This window comes from Artibeus jamaicensis, unplaced genomic scaffold (assembly GCF_021234435.1).
Source record: "Artibeus jamaicensis isolate MK-2021 breed Jamaican fruit bat unplaced genomic scaffold, CSHL_Jam_final contig_60, whole genome shotgun sequence".
NCBI lineage: Eukaryota > Metazoa > Chordata > Mammalia > Chiroptera > Phyllostomidae > Artibeus > Artibeus jamaicensis.
In genome coordinates this window covers 10,724,349-10,741,940 of record NW_026521900.1, presented here as the reverse complement: position 1 = coordinate 10,741,940, position 17,592 = coordinate 10,724,349, and the positions used below count along the sequence as shown (strand labels likewise).

Genomic DNA, 17,592 nt, shown 5'->3' with positions numbered 1-17,592 from the left:
TAGGATTCTATTTTGGTATCTTTTAAAATACATTGTTGCCCTGATATTTATATTAAGCGGACATCTATTTTCTGGAATGTATAAGTGGGAAATTTTTTGAAAACCAGAAGAGGGCTATTGGCACATTTCTCTTGCTCCATGTGGTGGAGTCAAAAAATACTTATGGCACTGCTGCATTTTTTTCTTGATGGAAACAAGGAGTTTCAGAGTCTGCTTTTCATTAAAATTATAGGGTGGGATGAGTGAAACATTAGCCTGGAGCTTGGAGGTTATCCTGAGAGCACAGGTTTTAGATGTGGGTATGATATGGTCAGAAGCCTCTGTCTTGGATGTGGACAGCCTTGGATGGAAAGGTAATGGAAAAAAGGAGACCCAAAAGGAGTTTCTTATATGTTGTGGGGAGAACTTTTTCTTTCTTTTATTTATTCTTCCATTCGACAAATGCATATTGTATGCCAGATATTCTACATATATTAATTCACTCAATCTGCATAAAAACCCTATGAGGTAGCATGTTACGGATGAAAGTACTAAAGGTCAGGAAGAAACAGGCTACTGGCCTAGAGGATAGTGAGTGGCACAGAGAGTAGACTTGTGCAATGGATGAAAGGTAAAGCTATGCTTGACATGTTTGAGGAACAGCAAGAAAGCCAGCATACCTTAAGAAATGATGAAATAACTGATGGATACCAGGTGAGTAAGTAACTCATGGCCTTGGCCTTAATACTGAGGCATTTCTCAAAAGTTACATTGTAGGCGTAAGCACAGCCAAGATTGGGACTGAAATCCTGCTCTGCACAGGTCACCTGGAGCCAGCCTACAGGTATCTGTAGTTTTATTATTCATTCTTTATCACCTCCTCAAAATTCCTCAAGTACCCATTTGTTTTATGACTGAAGGTCTGAGGTTAATGACAAGAGACTGTGAGATGAAGGATGAGGGGTAGCTGTGGAGTGAATGATGGGAATCTGTGGAATAAGTGATAGGATGTGGGGTGAGTGATGGAAGTGGGTAATTGGGATTTGTGGTGTGAGTGATAAAAGTCTGTGAGGTGAATGATGGGTGGTTTATGGAGCAAAAGAAAGGGTGTTGTGGGGAGAGTAATAGGTGTTTTAAGTGTTATTGGAGGGTCTGTGGGCATGAGCTTTGTGGGGTCTCTTGGGTAAATGATGGGGATCTTTAGGGTAGTGATGGGTGAGTGTATGGGGTCAGTGATGTGGGTCCTTGGAGTTAACAAAATGCCTGTGGGGTGCCTACTCAGGAGGCAAGAGGTTGAGGAAATTCAAGAACTTGAAGATTTGGGAAATTCTCAGCCCATCTCTATTGCAAAACCTGAGAAAGTGTGTTCTAGCAAGAACTCCAAGGGTGTGGTTAGAAGATCACTCCTTCAGAGAGACTGCAGGTGTGTGACTCATGAATATAATCAACCATCTTGGGAATCTCTGGGGTTAGTGATCGGGGTTTGTGAGGTGTATGTGATTGAAGGTCCATATGTAATGAGGATGGGGATCTATGGCTGAGAGAATGGTGGTCTGTAGAATTAGTGAGTGATGGAGGGATCTGTGGGGTCAGTTATGGGGCATCAGTAATTAAAGATCTTTCAGTGTTAGGGTCAAGGACTTTTATTTCTTGGTTTTAAAAATTGCCACCACTGCAAACCTCTTAGGTTCTCTTGGACTTTTGTCCCAACAGCTCCTGGCAGTAGCTCCACACAGCTCCTTTCTTCCCGATTCCTGGCCCTTTTGGTGCCTGCCCATCAGCCTGAGTATTGACAGATCAATTCATTTTGTCCTTTCAGCCTGTGGGAGCAAGAATTGGACTCTTCTGGCAGGTGAATTGTTTGTCGTCAGCCAGCGTTCAAGCCTAGTCCATCCCTCATTAGTTCTACTTGCTCTTGGTTTTTGTGGCTTTGGCATCCAGCAGGCGCTGGGCACGGGTGAGCTGCTTCACAGAATCGAACACGAGGATTCCGGGCAGCACCAGCCACAGGACATTCATGAAAACAAAGTAGAACCAGAAGTAAAGCGGGTGGCCCAGCTCCCCATGCTGGAATCCATCATGGTACTCCGTCAGAAAGTAGAGTAAATCCCCATAGATCTGACCTGTGGGAGGTGGAAGGGAAAGGGGTAAACCCCGTGAGGAGGAAGAACTATTCCACAGAATTTTCCAAGTCATCATTTACAATCTCAGCACTTAGGATCCCCAAATTCAGAGAGCTAAGAATTCTGAATTCATGTGGTTGCAAAGTTCAAAGATCAGAAAAGTGAGAATTCTAGAAATCAGAACCTGAGAATTTCAGAACCCAGGAGAGTTCATATTTCCAGAATTTAAGGAAGCTCAAAATCCTTTAATTCAAGACAGCTCAGGATTCCAGGACTAAAGAGAACTCACATTTTTAGAACTAAAAATAAAGCCAACCATGTAAGAACATAAGAAGACTAGATTTCAGATGAAAGAGGCTCAAAATCCTAAGCCCAGAGGACCAAAGGGCTTCCTGCCAGCATGGACCACCTCATGTAAACTTCAGAGGAGACTTTGTGATGGAGGAGGAGGAGAAATGAACACTTCCTGCTTGAGAAGACAGGCTGAGAGGAGATGGCTGTTCTGGAACTTCAAGGAATGTGTCATGTAGTCTCACTCAGCCCTGGACATGCATAACTGAGAGATCCCACCAACATGGATGCCACTCATGTATTTGCATCCCTGATAATCCCTCCAGCAACGAGTGTGGGCCCACTCCTCACCTAGAGAGACCACGAGCTGTAGGACAAAGCGGAGAGGCTGCTGGCGGAGAAAGGCAACCACCACCCAAATGCTTAGTGGTCCCCACAGTAAAGCTGTCATAGTCTCCATGCATATCACGAAATTGTCATTCCTGTGGGAGAAAGAATGGTGTGACACCGGCATCGCTGTGCTCTGACCACAGGGCACCCCATTAGTGCCCCCTGACTTACCACCACCCCAAACCAATTCAGATATCCCTTGATAGAGGCAAAGACTTACAGGATGTATCGGCTGTCTCCCTTGGCATACTCTTTCCCTGAAGAAGACAAGAGACATACATGGAGAATAAAGGCAGGAAAAGGAACTAAGGGCCTATGTAATAAGGCAGGCTTTATAACCTCTCCATGCCCCCATTTCCTTATCTGAAACGGGGTAGCTGTTTGGATTTTAGAGTTAATATGTATGTACAAGATGATGTGTGCAAACTGAACATAGAACAGTAAGTCTTTCTGTGATTGTATGGTATTAAATATCTGTAGAATAAAAGGAGGCAGGTATAGATGATGGAGTGAATGAAGTAGCCAATGAGAAAGAGGGAAGAGAGGAAGAGGGAAAGAGGGAGGAAGGGGGAGGGAGAGAGAGATAGAGAGAGAAAATGGAAGGTGAAGAGATGAATTAATAAAAGAGTGAGCAGAGAATCAGTAAGAAAAAGGCAGATCACACAATATAAAACAGTCAGGAGACTGGAGTACATTCTTCACTTAAGAGGATTTCCAAATGGTCATTAAGGAAAAGCAAGTTAAAAACATATAATGAGCTATCATTCACATCTACTAGAGGGACTACAATTTAAGAAACACCTGACCATTACAAGTGTCAGTGACAATGTAGAACTCTCATATCCCTCTGGTGAGAATATAAAACGGTGCAGCCATTTTTGAAAACAGTTTAGCAGTTTTTCATAAAGTTAAACACACACCTACCATACAACCCAGCCACTCTTCCATATTTACCCAAGAGAAATGAAAGCAGATGTCCACACAAAAACTTGTATAACATATAACAGTGTTCATAGCAGTTTTCTTCATGAGGCCAAAAAGGAGTACTGCTTATAATAGCAAAAGCCTGGGGGGAAAACCCACCAATACTAGACAAGTGAAATAATTCTGTAACATCTATGCTTTGAAAGCTCTTTACGAACTGATGAGGAATGACCTGGCTTAAAAAAGCAAAGTTCAAAAAGACAGAAAACTGTACTTGAACAACAATTAAATAAATAAATAAGTAAAAAGCGAAGTTCAGAAGTATATATAGCATGTTATCATTTGTTTACACAAAAGGGAAAAATAAAAACAATGATGACAGCAAGTTATAGAGCATGTATTGTCTGCCAACTACTACTACTATTAGTAATAATAATAAACACTTATATGGCATCTACTGTTTGCCAAACACTGTTCTAAGTGCCTTACATATATTTGGGTATTATCCCTCTTTTACAATTGAGCAAACTGAGGCTTCTGTGTAAAATTTATGTGTAAATAAACTCTGGAAAAAAACAAGCAGTTATTAATGGTGGTTAATAATTAGCAAAACTTGGTGGACAGAAGGTAGATTTTCTCTATATACCTCTTTAAATGGTTTGTTTTTTTGACCTATGTGAATATATGTGACATGAAGTTAAGTTAAATTTTTTAACAAATTAATAGAAGAAAAGTTGGTAAGCAGCTAAACATTTAAGCCAACCCCTGCCCAGAAAATTCCCTCCCATAGCACATGAAAGAACTCAGGACTTACAGAGTTGGGACAAGAAGGCTTGGTCTCCAAGAAGGTCCTTGTGGTAGAGACTGAACCAGCCCTCAATCACTAAGTGAATGAACCCACACACTGCAAACCAGCACAGGGACACTCGCCTCCAGCTTCCCAGTGGGATGACAGCAGCACGTCCTGACAACAGCCATGTGGTCACAACTAAGACCCCAGAGGCAGAGAAGAGGCCAGCCAGTATATGCCAGGTAGGGCAATCATTAGGCACAAAGTTGTCCAGTCTCAGGTGCCGAGGCCAGTATGGGTGCAAGGGGCTGGCATTGGTGGCCATATCTTTGTTGGCTGAAGGCTGTGTGTGGATAAGTAGAAAGAAGAAAAGAGTAAGAGGAAAATCTGAACAAATAAAAAGCACAGAGTGAGATCATAAATTCAAATCCAAATTGTTTATTATCATAAATGCAAATGGACTAAATTTATTAGTTAATAGACTTGTAAAACTGGACTAAACACAAAAAGTAATTGTATGCTGTTTTAAAACGTGGCTATAAGGCCACAGGAAGACTGAAATCTTGTTTCTGCCCTCTGGGAGCCATATGATGTGGTAGACACAGTCATCGGACCAGTTCCCTGCCATCAGGGGTCAGTGTCGGCTGAGAAAGACACGGACACCAGGTTGACTCCCATTGGAGGCGTCGGTGTATTGCCGTGTTCAGCGGATAGCTATTCCCTCTCTGCAGCAGGCCAGAAGGGAGAAGACTAATGAGAATTACAATCCTCAGGTTCAATGTGTGGAAAGCCACACGCTTCCCGCAATAGCGTACACTACCTTCAACCTGCAAGAAAAAGGAAAGTGGAAGGCACAGGACTAGCGCTCGTGGCGCTGACAAGGGAAGAGGAGAGTTAAATACAGAGGCCACCAATCAGAACTAGAACCCTCTAGTCCAGCTGCCCAATGAGAAGGAGGACTTTCTGTAGTCCGGACAACCACGCTGTAGCCAGGGGTATCGCGCTGGTGCATGAGGGTGGTAGGAAGGGTGGTGGGGTGGAAGGGAAGGGTCTCGCACAGGCGCGTCTCTGGACGGCCGTTTAGCAATGGAAAGCTAAGGGATGGGGTGGCAGCCCAGGCGTGGGGGCACTCACCCACTGGCGCTGTCAAGAGCGGTTTCTCCTACAGGTTCCTAGTTTTCTTGGGGCTGTCTTGCGGGCTCTGTCAAAACCCTAGTTCAGACCTACTTTAGTTTTTTTCGTCTTACGGAGTTGGCCAATAGAGGGACTGGAAAGGCGGCCCTTGTTGCCCCCAACCAATAGGGGCTCTCTGTGTGCCGTTGGCCCCGCCCTCAAGCATGGTGCCATTTTCGCTGTTGGCTGAGCCACTGTCAGGTGTGTGAAGTCAAGAACTGCCGAGGGTGGTAGGCGTTTCCTGCTTGAAGGCAACCCGCAGCTAGTCTGGGCTTCAGTTTCCCTATCCCTTATCAGTCAGTCATCTGGGAAAGTGGGCAGTCATCCTTATCGTCTGCGGTTAAACCAGCATTGCATTGCGTCCTTTCATCTTTGCCCTGATTTTCTAAGCAGACCAATTAGTTTCCAGACAATCTTTCAATCTTAACGCCTGAATGAGCAATAAAACTATACTAAGACAGATCACATCCTGTACACTACGCCTCTATCCTCTATCCTCTGCTTTAGCGTTCAGGACCTTAGCGGATATCCTCAAGTCTCTCGACTTAAGTCAGAAAAAAGCAATCAAAACTCCTTGAGGGCCACTTGACATAGAGACCCTCAATCTCCCGTGCCAGCTTTAAAGAACCAATCAGAGCTCCACAACTCTTAAGCCAGTGGGCACCCAGATCACACAATTAGAACTCAGACTCATACCATACCTCCTATCCAATCACAGCCCTCAGTCCTAAGGATCAGTAAACATCAGCTCTGTCTTGCTTTCCATTGATTCTATCTCAGTCAGAGCAACCAATCAGAATGGGGATCCCTCAGTTTTCCAGCTTATTGGTATCAGGCGTCCCCCATATGCAACTGTTCAATTTGTCCAGGCCCCACTCAAATGGAGCAGTGCCATCCTCAGACTCATCATCCAATAATAAACAATAGTAAATTAACTATGAACTACTCTAATCACAACCTTCTCCCTGTTCATGGTTTCTAGCTTCCAGACCTTAATCCAGGCTGTGCCCCTTTCCTTACTCACTTCTACTCCCCACTGAGCAGTGAAGAAAGAGTCTTTTGTGTATTTCCTACTTTTATTTGACAATAGCAAACTGTATATAAAAAGGGAGTATGAAGGTGGGGAGTCTGTGGATCTCCTCCACGGTACTTCTCCCAGCATCCCCCACCCCTAGGCCCCAGCAGGAACTACCCCCTTTCCACTTTGTGATGGGGTGGGGATCAGCAGGCATGGAAATTGTGTGTGTCTGTGTGTGAGTGTATGTGTAGATGTGTTGGGGGGTTCTATGATGAAGAGGGGTCAAGAACTAGAGAGGGGGCCTTCCCTCATCCTCCATCAGAGCTGGCACCCTGAAGAGGGATCTTAAGGGAGCTGGGAAGGTCCACAGATGTGCCTCAGGCTATGAGACGGTAGAAGATCCAGCATCCAAAAGTGACCCAGTGACTGGCCCAGCTGAGCTCTGACCACTTGTGGACAGTAAATGCCATGCCGTAGCCCTGTGGGAGAGAAAGAGGTGATGGTCCCACTCAGCAAGAACAAATAAGGCCTCAGGAAAGCCCATCCTTTGCGGAAGGCCATTTCTGTGACTCCACGATAACTTCAGGTGAGGCCCCAGAGAAGAGACTAGGTACATATAAAAGGCAAGCAGCCCTGGCTGGTGTAGCTCAGTGGATTTAGCACAGGCCTGTGAACCAAAGGATTGCGGTTTGATTCCCAGTTAGGGCACATGCCTGGGTTGCAGGCCAGTTCCCAGGGGGGGGACACATGAGAGGCAACCACACATTGATGTTTCTCTCCCTCTCTTTCTCCTTTCCTTCCCCTCTCTCTGAAAATAAATAAATAAAATATTTTAAAAAACAAAAGGCAAGCAGATTTACTTTTTTCCTTTTGTTTTCTTCTTTAAAAACCATTGAAAAAACTAGACAAGACACCCTAGCTGGTGTGGCTCAGTGGATAGAGTGCCAGCCTGCGAGAATCAAAGGCTCACTGGTTCAATTCCCAGTCTAGGGCACATGCTTGGGTTGTGGGCCAGGACCCCAGTAGGGGGCCCATGAGAGGCAACCACACATTGATGTTTCTCTCCCACTCTTTCTCCCTCCCTTCCCCTCTCTCTAAAAATAAATAATTTTTTTAAAAAGGACAAAAATTGGCAAAGGAGGTAAGTAGACCATTCTCAGCAAAGAAAAAACCCAAATGGCTCTTAAACACATGGCTTCACTCATAATCTTCCTCCTGTCAAACTGGCAAACGCATCCAGAAAGTCTGAGAGGCAATCTGTTGGTTGGTGGGGCGATAGACACATTCATACACTGCTGGTGAGAGGGCAAAAAGGTAACTTCTTTATTTCAGCCACCAAGAGTAGATTCTACAGTTGTGTTCATCTGTGTGAATCCACATGGACACGAGGATATTAGCTGCTGTACTGTCATTTGCAGTAGGAAAGGATTGGAAATCACCTGGATGTCCACTGATAAGAGACAAACTGCACTGTGTCATATCCTTACAACAGAAGTAATGAGTGAGGACACTCTGTGTTCTAATGTGGAAGATTTTCAAAGATTTCTGTAACAAAGCAACATGTAGCACCGTGTCATTCATGAGATATCTCTAGGGTAAAAACCAGGGGAAGGGAATGAAAATATATTTTTATATTTGTTTATTATGCTTAACTTTTTAAAGGATATTTTAATAAAATGAATGAAAGTGTTTGCCTGTAAGAGGGCGGTAAGTAGATGGGTAGGAAGAAGACTTGCCCATGAATAAGTTTTTTTTTAATTTTAATATTTTAAAAGATTTTATTTATGTACTTTTAGAGAGGAAGGGAAAGAGAAAGAGAGGGAGAGAACCATCAATGTGTGGTTGCCTCTCATGCACCCTCCACTGGGAACCTGGTCGGCAACCCAGGCATTTTCCCTGACTGGGAATTGAACCAGCGACCCTTTGGTTCACAGGCCCACACTCAATTCACTGAGCTACACCAGCCAGGGTCCCCCGAATATCTTTAACATTGTTTGGGTTTTTGAACCTTATGATATATATTAACTACCTTTTAAGTGTTTTAATTAAAATGAGATAAAAACTTTATTTAAAAGGAAGCAAAACCCAGATTTTGCATACTCAACCAGAATAAAAATTTAAAATAGTTTTTAACGAGCCCTGGCTGGTGTGGCTCAGTGGGTTGGGTGTCGGCCTGAGAACCAAGGGGTCACCGGTTCAATTCCCAGTTGGGGCACATGCCTGGGGTGTGGGCAGTGTCCCCAGTTGGGGGCGTGTGAGAGGCAACTGAGGATGTTTCTCGAATACTGACTGGTGTTTCCCTCTCTCCCTCTTTTCCCCTCTAAGAAATAAAAAAAGTCTTAGAAAAGTTTGGTTTTAATAATAAAAATAATATAAGTTTTATTTTAATTAAAAATAAATATTTAAAAGAGCACAACAGCAATAAAAAAAAAAGAAACAGAACCTGGATCCTTCAAGAGCCATATGAATAAACACTGTTTTTAAAACTGTTTTCCATTTAAAAAGAAGTAAAATCTGGAATGTGCATACTCCACATGAATAAAAATAAAAATAGTATGCACATTTTAGAGATTTTACTTATTTATTTTTAGAGAAAGGGGAAGGGAGAGAGAAAGAGAGGGACAGAAACACCAAAATGTAGTTGCCTCTCGCAGGCCCCCTGCTGGGGACCTGGCACACAACCCAGGCATGTGACCTGACCGGGAATTGAACTGGTAATCTTCTTTGGTTTATGGGCCAGCACTCAATCCACTGAGCCACACAAGCCAGGGCATAAAATAGTATATACATTTTAATATACATTTTTAAGGTAGATTCCAGAGCTTTTACACTCAAGCTAAGTAAAGATAGTTTTCAAAATAAGAAAGAAAACTCGCAAACTCTACCTAAACAAAAATATGATGAAATGAAAAAAGTAAAAGCTGGATTTTACACTCCATCGGTATAAAATAAATCTTACACGTAAACTAAACATATTTTGTGCACTTCACCCAAGTAAAAGAGCCAGCAGTGCAAATCAACTGGAGGGACAATGGAAAAGAAGGACTGGGAGGCATTGGGTGCACAAGCTGAAGACACCACACGAGGTCCTCATGCCTCACCCTCCCTGTTCTGCTTTATCCTCATGGTTCCCACGAGCAGGTGGCATATCCCTGGGCGCCCCCAACCCAGGGCCCCATCTCACCTGCTCCTCTGTGGTATCGTCCACATCGACATCAAACAGGGAGCCCAGGTAGGCCAGGTGGAAGATGGCCAGGGCTCCAAAGAGCAGGTTTAAGGCTCGTACCCCCAGGCCCTGTTGGGGGACAGATGGATTTGATTGGCAGCTGGACCTACTCACTGCCTCTCAGTACCACCTGGAGAGGGGAGCCCAGGGAGATGCACAAAGTGCAGTGGGTTCCAGGAATGAGGACATCCACAACACCCCAGGGGTGGGAAGAGATGGTTCAGAGTTCGAGAGGTATTCAGGGATGAGGGTACTGTTAGTATTGAGGGCATCCAGGTTGACGGAAATGCAAGTATTCAGTCAAAGGAGGCAGAATGGTGGAGCTCTGAGTCAGGGGTTTATGATAATAAACACCAGTTGTCAGATGGGAGGCAAATCCGAAGTTGTCTGTACTTCTCATTGCAAACAGAATAAAACAAACAAAGAAGCAAGCAAACAAAAGCAAATCTCCACCACATCCTAAAGGCCCACCATTCTCCCCCTTGCTCACTTGGCTCAGGCCACACTGGCTTCCTCGCTGTTCCTCAAATATTCCACGCCCTCTCCCTCTCAGGGCCTTTACACTGGTTCTTCCATCTGCCTTGAATGCTTCTGCCCCTCACTCCTTCAGTTAAAGTACTCAAAAGACACCTGCCTGCTTAAAATCGAATCCACTTACCCCCAATATTTCCCTTCTCCTTTCCCTTATGTATTTCCTCCTTGGCAATAATCACAGTCTAACAAACTATTATACTTTACTGACATTTTTTATTTACTGTCTCCCCTGTTAAAATGTTTGTCCCAGAGCACTGAAATTTTATAGTCTGTTTTGTTCACCATTGTATCTCCAGCATCTAAAACCATGCCTGGTACCAGCAGGTGCTCAATAAATGTTCACTGGGGACATGAATGCCCGGTGTGTATACAGCAGGTGCTTGAAAAATGTTTGTTGGAGACACAGGTGGCAGTGAACAGAGATGAGGTTCTGGGGATGGCTCGGGCACCAGGAAAAAAAGCTGGGCACCTTGAGACGGGTACAAGATGGAGACAGAAGTGACACTTTTGAGGGGGAGTGTTGGGCTTGAGGTTGCCCAGGCTGAACTCTCACCAAGCGATGCTGGTGTGAACAGTCTTGTGGGCACCGTTTGGACAAGACACAGGCACTGAGGATCCGAGCCAGGCGCTTCCGGAGGACTGGGATAGATGGGGGGAGATAAGGGGGTGAGGTTAGCCTCAGGAGACAGTGGTTCCAGTCCCCTACCAATCTTCCATCCTGCCTGCCAGACTGAGCTCTGAACTCACCATGCTCCACATAAGTGATAAAGGCCAGGGACAGCAGCACCGCAGCCAGGTGGAAGCTGAAGCCCTGGTGGGGACCCAGGGAGCAATGAGGTGAGTGAAGAGGAGGCCCTGCCACCCCCCGCCCATCTTCTACCCTAATCCCACTTCACCCTGCTCACGTGCAGGAGGGCGCTGGCTGCATAGGTGACCAGCACGGCTGAGAAGGTCCCCAGGTGGAGAGCATTCTTGAAAACATCTGGAAGAGGGGATGTGGGTCAGGAGTCTCCCAAGATTCCCTTCTGCCCTTCCTGGGGGGGGGGCGCCACAAGGCAGGGTGAGGATATACACACAACATTTTGGAAGCCCCAGGAAAAAGTCTTTTATACTGGTCTCATACTTCATACGTCTAAAATTTAGCTCCTGAACTTCCCTCCTAACCTGCCCCCCCCCCACAGTCTTCCCAAGTGTAGCCAAAGTCAATTCCACTCTTCCAAAATCATTCTTTCCTGTTTGTTTGTTTGTTTGTTTGTTTGGTTTTTTCCACCATAGCACTTATCACCATCTGGACTATTGTGTATTTTTTTCTATCTGCTCCCCCACAAAAATGCCAGCTCCACAAGGGCTGGGATTTGGGGGTAATTGTTTGTTTGTTTTCTTTTTCACTGCAGTACCTTCGGCAACTAGCACACAATAGGTTCTCAGTACATGTATGGATGCGTGAAAGAGCCTGAGGTAAGGACTTTCCACACTTGGAGTGGTGACTTGATGACTCACAGTTATTTAGCCAATAAGACATGGGCAGGTTCCAGCTTGTGACAACTTCTACCATGGACCGAGGCAACTCCACGTTCAGTGGCTTAGACACCGTCAGGTCCCTGTGAGCAAAAGAAATACAAATTCATCTGGGATCTCAATCTAGCTGACTGCCGCACTTTTGTCTTGGCCATTCCCTCCCACAGGAGCACGCCCTCCCTGCAGCTCCTCCAGGCGGCACCCCACGGGAGAGGACGCCCCCCAGCCCTCCCCACCATTCCAGGTGATCCTTCTCCTCAGTAAAGCCAGCTCCTGCCAATGTAGCCGTGGCCTCGGACAAGAAGCCCACGAAATAGTTGCTGAAGTGGAAGGAGACAGCGCTCTCGTAGGCTCGTAGCCACCTGGGGAAAAGGGAACAGGGGGAAGAGGCATCACGCCCAGGGGCCAACATGACACCCCACCATGTGTCATCATCCCCAGCCCCACTCTGTAGACTCACCTTACCATGGTGCCCCTAAGGCCCGCAGGGGTCAGGAAGGCAGCAGAGAAGAAAGGAAAGAGAGTCAGAGGCCCAGGAGGCTGGCCTGAATTATATGTAGACAAGACAGAAACATAGTGGCAAAAAGAGGTACAGTGTGATAGTCACACACATACATACATTGTCAGTTTCATGGGGCTCAAACAGATGTGTGAGCTGCCCTATGACAGTCTTGCAGCCTCACATGGTCACACATCCAGACCCAGCCACTGTCAGAGGCCTGACCTAACATAACAGTCCCACACTGTGACACAGCTACATGGCCAGGCACAAACACTATCAGACTCCCAGCCTCGTGGTGGCTCTCAAACCGGACTCACCGACCACGAGACACACAAAAGTGAGGCAGAGAGATCATCAAGCACCCTGCCATGACCACATACACAAGTCTACACTCAAGATGATCATCCTGTCAGTCATATAACAGACACAGTAAAAAACAGGCGGAGTCCCGCATTGAAAAAAACAGTCGGTTCTGGAATCAGGCCTGGGATTAATAGTGCCTGGCAGCTTAACTGGGTGACACTGGGTAAGTCACTCCGACTTCCAGAGCCTCATTCAGCATCAGACACAACCAGTGGCCAATGAGTGGGGGAGGAAGGGGAGTCATACAATCACACAGCCGGATGAAATCCTATAGTCATACTGGAGGCCAGTGGTCAGCCCTGCACACAGGCACAGGCACAGAGTGGGTCACGACTCCTCGGCTAGACAACACCATGCAGCCAGAGAAGGCAGACCCACAGGCAGAATCCATCACAGGCAGGCAGATAACATGCTACAGGCAGACCCGTTCCCAGCCAGAGTTACAAGCCAGACTTACCCAGTGATAGCCAAACACCCCATCATTGACAATGGCACAGCCAGACAGCCAGAACTCCAGTCCCACGTAGGGAATCAGTGGCTGAGAGACAAACAACCCATACACACGCCTAGCCAGAGTCACAGGCAGGTCAGCATCACCAACCAACACATAGTTGTCACTCTCTGTTACAGTCATGTAATTTGCTTCTAATGGTGAAACAGCGGACCAGATGGACATTCATATACAGTATATGTCAGAGTGTCAGTCATATGCAGAGTCACAGAGCCAATATTGGCCAAACAACAGCCACAGACAGACACTGTGTTTCTGTCCAGTCATGGGATAGAATGGTCAGATGGTCTCAGACTTAACAGAACCGAGAGGTCAGACTGTGCCCCCGCCCCCCAGTTAGCCCACTCGCCCTCAGCACCTGCCCTCATTTACCTGGCTTTGCGTTTCTTGCTGTAGTAACAGAAGACAGACAGAAGCATTAAGAGACAGGCTCAGAGCTGGGGAGACCCCAGGTCCCTACCCAAACCCCTCATTGCAGGGCAGAGGCCTCAAAGTCCGTGCTCACTTTCGAAGGAGGCGGTCACCATCAAGAGGGATGAAGTACGGGAAGAGGTAAGGGCCCACACAGGTGGACAGCACAAGGCACAGCAGGGCCAGTGCCAGGCTCCGAGTCACCTTCTGCAGCCATCGGCGACTCTGTGGGGATCAAGGGTCCATGAAGACTGCCCCGTGGGGGCTCCCATAGTCCCTGCCCACCTGTCCACCCAGAACCTCACCAGTGGGCGACCTTGGACAGCCTGTAGGTAGCTGTGGAAGGATATCCAGGGCCCAAAGACGATGGTGCCCACGAAGTAGAGGTAGCCCATGAACTCCACGGGTGAGGGCACCGCACCCACCTCGCCCCGGTCCAGGTCGAAGCCCAGAGACACCGCTTTCATGGCCACGATCATCTGGGCCCCTATGTGTGGTGCCCACGGTCAAGTGAATGGGCAGAGAGCAGGTCAGCATGGGGAGATGGGGAGCACCAGGCGAGGGGTGGTAGAAAAAGAGCAGTTCAAGGGTGGACAGGTAGGCACGGAGTCAGATGGGCGGATGAGCAGGTGGGCCCAGGACTGGCAGATGCCCCTTTCCAAAAGTCAGACACATACATGGGATGGGAAAGACAGATGGGGGGAAAGGTGTGGTAGAGAGAGACACAGATGTGAAGGGAATCTGAGGCCTGCACGTCCAGTGGGTTGGGCAGAAAAGGGACAAAAGTAGGGAAGGAAAGACAGGGTTGGGGGAGTTAGGAGATGTAGAATGGGGCAGGGGCCTGGGGCAGGTGAGAGAACCAGGGTGTCCTACCTCGCATCTTGTGCCATGTCACAGTGTCCACCATGTGCATCTCACTGAGGAAAAAAGGTGGCAGTCTTGGGCCCATGACTCCCATGGCCTCGGAGACCACAGAGGGCAGACAAAGGTTCAGAGAGGGTTATGCCTTCCCCTGTCCTGCACAACCTCATGGAAGAATAATTCTCCAGGATTCCCTCCTCCAGAGGGAGCTCAAAGTCCAGCCTATTCTGTACAGCCTTTAGAAAGAACTAGTCTCCCGCATTCCCTCCTCCAGGAACCCCTCACCCACTTCCTGTCCTGGACAACTTCACACGGAGCAGCCAGGGGCCCTGCTCCACTCATCTGCCAACAGTGTGGGAAGGAGGGCTCACACCCATACCCCATGAGCAGGTAGATGAGGATGGTGACGGAGAGGAAGACGCCGCGATGGGAAGAATGTCGGCAGAGGAACAGCACGAGGTAGCATAGGAGGCTGAGCAGCACAACCCAAACCATGTGTAGCTGGAAGAAGTGGTAGAGGCTGAAGAATCCACCTGCCACGGTGCTTGCATGCTTCAGGTAGGATGGTAACCCTTCAGGCAAGAGAGGGAGAGAAAACCAGAAAGGGAAGTCGGGTGGGCTGACAGGAAGGGAGGGCAAACTGAGCAGAGAGCACAGCCTGGGCAAAGGCCTAAAGGTTTCAATGTGGTGGGATTGCAGGGGGGCTCAAAGCAGGTATGGGGGTGGCAAGAGAGGTGGCAAGGCCTGGGTTTAAAGAAAAGGAACATCTATGAAGGATATTTGGAAACCCCGGGAGAAATGTATCGACTTATATTGCATAATATTATTGCATCCAGATTAAATTTCTCAAGGGTGATGGTTGAGACGGTGGTTGTTGGGGGAAGATGTCCTTATTCTTTGGGGACACACACACGGATAGATTTGGGGCGAAGTAATTTACAAAGATGATAGACAGAATGGGCATTAGTGGGAAGATACTGACAGTTGTAGAATCTGGTAATGCATATATGGGTGTTCATTGTACTGTTTTTTTCAACTTAACTTCAGTAACTGAAATATTTCAAAACAATAAACCTAAGAAAAGTAAAACAAAATACCTTTTATTTTTTAAAAATACCTTTTAAAATAAAATAAAAAGATAAAAGAAAGTATAAAACCTTTGAATTTCAGATTTCCAAAATTCTCAGCATCCTATAGGGACCTTGGGAACTTGTAATCTTATCAGTTGGATATAGTCTTGCTGTGATTGTAGAAACATTCCAGAATCCCAGCATACAGAAATCTCAACACACCCTGATTCTGGAAATCCAGAATGCCAGCATTTTGAAGCCTAGAATATAAGAATTTCAACTTATCAGACCCCCCCAGACCCTGAAATGTGGTACTTTGGGATTCCATAACCCTTTGACATCAGCATTCTAGAACCTTATAACCTTGGGATGTAGACATTTCAGGATCCCCTAGTCCAAGAACCTCAACTTTTCAGAATCTAAGAACACAGGAATACCAAAAGGCACGGTTTGGCATGGTCGGACATGGCAGCCTGGGGCACGGGGTGTCTGGGTGTAGTAGGATGTGGTGTGCCGAAATGGTGCTTGGCCTGGTGTGATGTGGTAGATTGGACGGGTTGGCATCTGGCTTAGCATGGCAAGATGTGGCAGAATAAAGTGTGGCTTGGTAGGGATGAATGTGGCAGGTGTGATATGGATTGGCACGGTGGTACACAGTGGGGCAGCCACTTACCGAGCCTCCAGAAGAGGCGGCAGGCGAGGCAGATGGCAAGGAGCAGCCAGATCTGGTCAAGGCCCTGCTGGGCAGTAGGCAGGAGACAGCCCTGCAGCAGCTGCTGAAAAAATTCCTGGCGGCTGAAGGTGGCCATTGCAGCCCCCCACGATGGATGGGCAGATGGACAGACCTGTGAAAGTGGGGGCACAGAGCCGAGATGTCCATGGGTCAGATCATGCTCAAGGAATAGACTTGAGCGCTCAGATTTCAGTTTTGGGCTGTGCAATCCATGTAGACACAGCATACTGAAGTATTGGGGGAGGGTGTGAGTGTCAGGTACATCAGACTGAGCCGCCGACTGTGTGTGTGGGGGTGCTCTGGGTGCCCACACACAGCTCATGACCTGTGGTGAATGAAGGACCTGTGTTTCTCCTATGTTATGAGGAATCGGGATCGGATGGGGAATGAATGGTGAACGTTTCAGGCCGGTATATCAAATGGGGGAGTCTATGGTTTCCAAGGTAGAGTCACTCTGTGTGGAGGGCAGAGAGGGAGATTCTGTGACATTTGGGGGCCATGTGCATCTCTCCTTGTACGGACATGATGGGTGTCCTGTATCTCCAGCATGCCCCATCTCACCCCCACCCGGCCACTCCTGGCAACCAACAAAGCCCTGCCCAGGCCCAAGGGCTTCAGGAAGGTGGTGGTGGTGGTTGGGGGTAGAGGAGAGGGGGCGTCTGAGAGGTGATGGAGAGAGGACCCCAGAACACGCGCTGCAGACAAGTGAAGGGAGGCCAGCTTAGGATGGGAGCAGAGGAGCCGCGAGCGCATTCCTGCGACCTACCTGGCAGGAAGAAAGCTGCGGTCCTAGGGGCCTGGGACGCACCGCTGCCGCCGCCACCGTCGCCGCCTCCTCCCGGCAGCCTCCCCAGCAGGCCGCAAGGCCAGGACCAGCTGCGGCTCCCAGGGCAGCACGGCGAGCGGGCCCTTTAAATCCCGGGGAGGCCCGGCTTGCCACCTCAGCCAATGAGAGAGCAGGAGCGGGGCGGGACTGGAGGGGGAGGAGGGAGCTGGAGGGTCGAGGGAAGGGGGAGCTGGAGGTTGAGGGGTGCAGAGCTGCGGGATATGTACCACATTTGCGCCCGTACCTTTCCAGATCTGAGTGTTGCAGCCCCTGAACATTCGCGTCTGGAGGTCTTCTGATCGTCCTAAAACAAACTTTCCAATCGTCAGATTCCTAATTCTTGGAAGCT

General features: G+C 47.6%; 3 protein-coding genes across 13 annotated transcripts in view; 1 reads left to right on the top strand and 2 right to left on the bottom strand.

Moving 5' to 3' along the window:
• Positions 1 to 1,606: 1,606 nt before the first annotated feature.
• On the bottom strand, positions 1,607 to 5,723 carry EBP (EBP cholestenol delta-isomerase). Its single transcript, XM_037159767.2, has 5 exons — positions 5,632 to 5,723; positions 4,522 to 4,840; positions 3,004 to 3,040; positions 2,745 to 2,875; positions 1,607 to 2,102 (listed from the first exon to the last, which is right to left on the bottom strand). The coding sequence occupies exons 2-5, from the start codon at positions 4,820 to 4,822 to the stop codon at positions 1,885 to 1,887; spliced, it is 687 nt and encodes a 228-aa protein (XP_037015662.1). The 5' UTR covers positions 4,823 to 4,840; positions 5,632 to 5,723; the 3' UTR covers positions 1,607 to 1,884.
• A 1,026-nt stretch (positions 5,724 to 6,749) lies between these two features.
• On the bottom strand, positions 6,750 to 17,302 carry PORCN (porcupine O-acyltransferase). Of its 11 annotated transcripts, none has more exons than XM_037159822.2 (15): positions 17,184 to 17,302; positions 16,358 to 16,529; positions 14,994 to 15,186; positions 14,627 to 14,670; positions 14,059 to 14,240; positions 13,848 to 13,978; positions 13,715 to 13,732; positions 12,427 to 12,441; positions 12,203 to 12,328; positions 11,949 to 12,049; positions 11,354 to 11,430; positions 11,196 to 11,259; positions 11,002 to 11,087; positions 9,873 to 9,983; positions 6,750 to 7,167 (listed from the first exon to the last, which is right to left on the bottom strand). In XM_037159822.2, exons 2-15 carry the CDS (start codon positions 16,491 to 16,493, stop codon positions 7,066 to 7,068), a joined length of 1,386 nt encoding a protein of 461 aa, XP_037015717.1. In that variant the 5' UTR covers positions 16,494 to 16,529; positions 17,184 to 17,302; the 3' UTR covers positions 6,750 to 7,065. The 11 variants fall into 11 exon arrangements, with proteins under 11 accessions (XP_037015717.1, XP_037015727.1, XP_037015735.1 ...); XM_037159780.2 differs by lacking the exon at positions 6,750 to 7,167 and adding an exon at positions 7,959 to 8,233; XM_037159856.2 differs by lacking the exons at positions 6,750 to 7,167; positions 17,184 to 17,302 and adding exons at positions 7,959 to 8,233; positions 15,772 to 15,944 and having other exon boundaries at positions 16,358 to 16,442.
• The window catches only part of LOC119060028 (zinc finger protein 182), a 104,618-nt gene continuing 102,114 nt past the window's right edge, over positions 15,089 to 17,592 (top strand). The window contains exon 1 of the mRNA XM_053670588.1: positions 15,089 to 15,172. The gene's annotated coding sequence lies outside the window, so the exon portion shown is untranslated. The remainder of the gene's footprint in view (positions 15,173 to 17,592) is intronic.

Excerpts from the sequence above, each read along its gene's own strand:
- EBP (XM_037159767.2), bottom strand. The coding sequence starts at position 4,822 with ATGGCCACCAATGCCAGCCCCTTGCACCCATACTGGCCTCGGCACCTG. Across the intron at positions 3,041-4,521 it reads AGCCTTCTTGTCCCAACTCT|GGAAAGAGTATGCCAAGGGA; the intron begins GTAAGTCCTGAG and ends TGTCTTCTTCAG. Across the intron at positions 2,876-3,003 it reads GGAGACAGCCGATACATCCT|GAATGACAATTTCGTGATAT; the intron begins GTAAGTCTTTGC and ends TTTCTCCCACAG.
- PORCN (XM_037159780.2), bottom strand. The coding sequence starts at position 16,493 with ATGGCCACCTTCAGCCGCCAGGAATTTTTTCAGCAGCTGCTGCAGGGC. Across the intron at positions 11,260-11,353 it reads CAGCCAGCGCCCTCCTGCAC|GGCTTCAGCTTCCACCTGGC; the intron begins GTGAGCAGGGTG and ends GGTCCCCACCAG. Across the intron at positions 8,234-9,872 it reads ACGATACCACAGAGGAGCAG|AAATCTTTGAAAATCTTCCA; the intron begins GTGAGATGGGGC and ends GCTTTGTTACAG.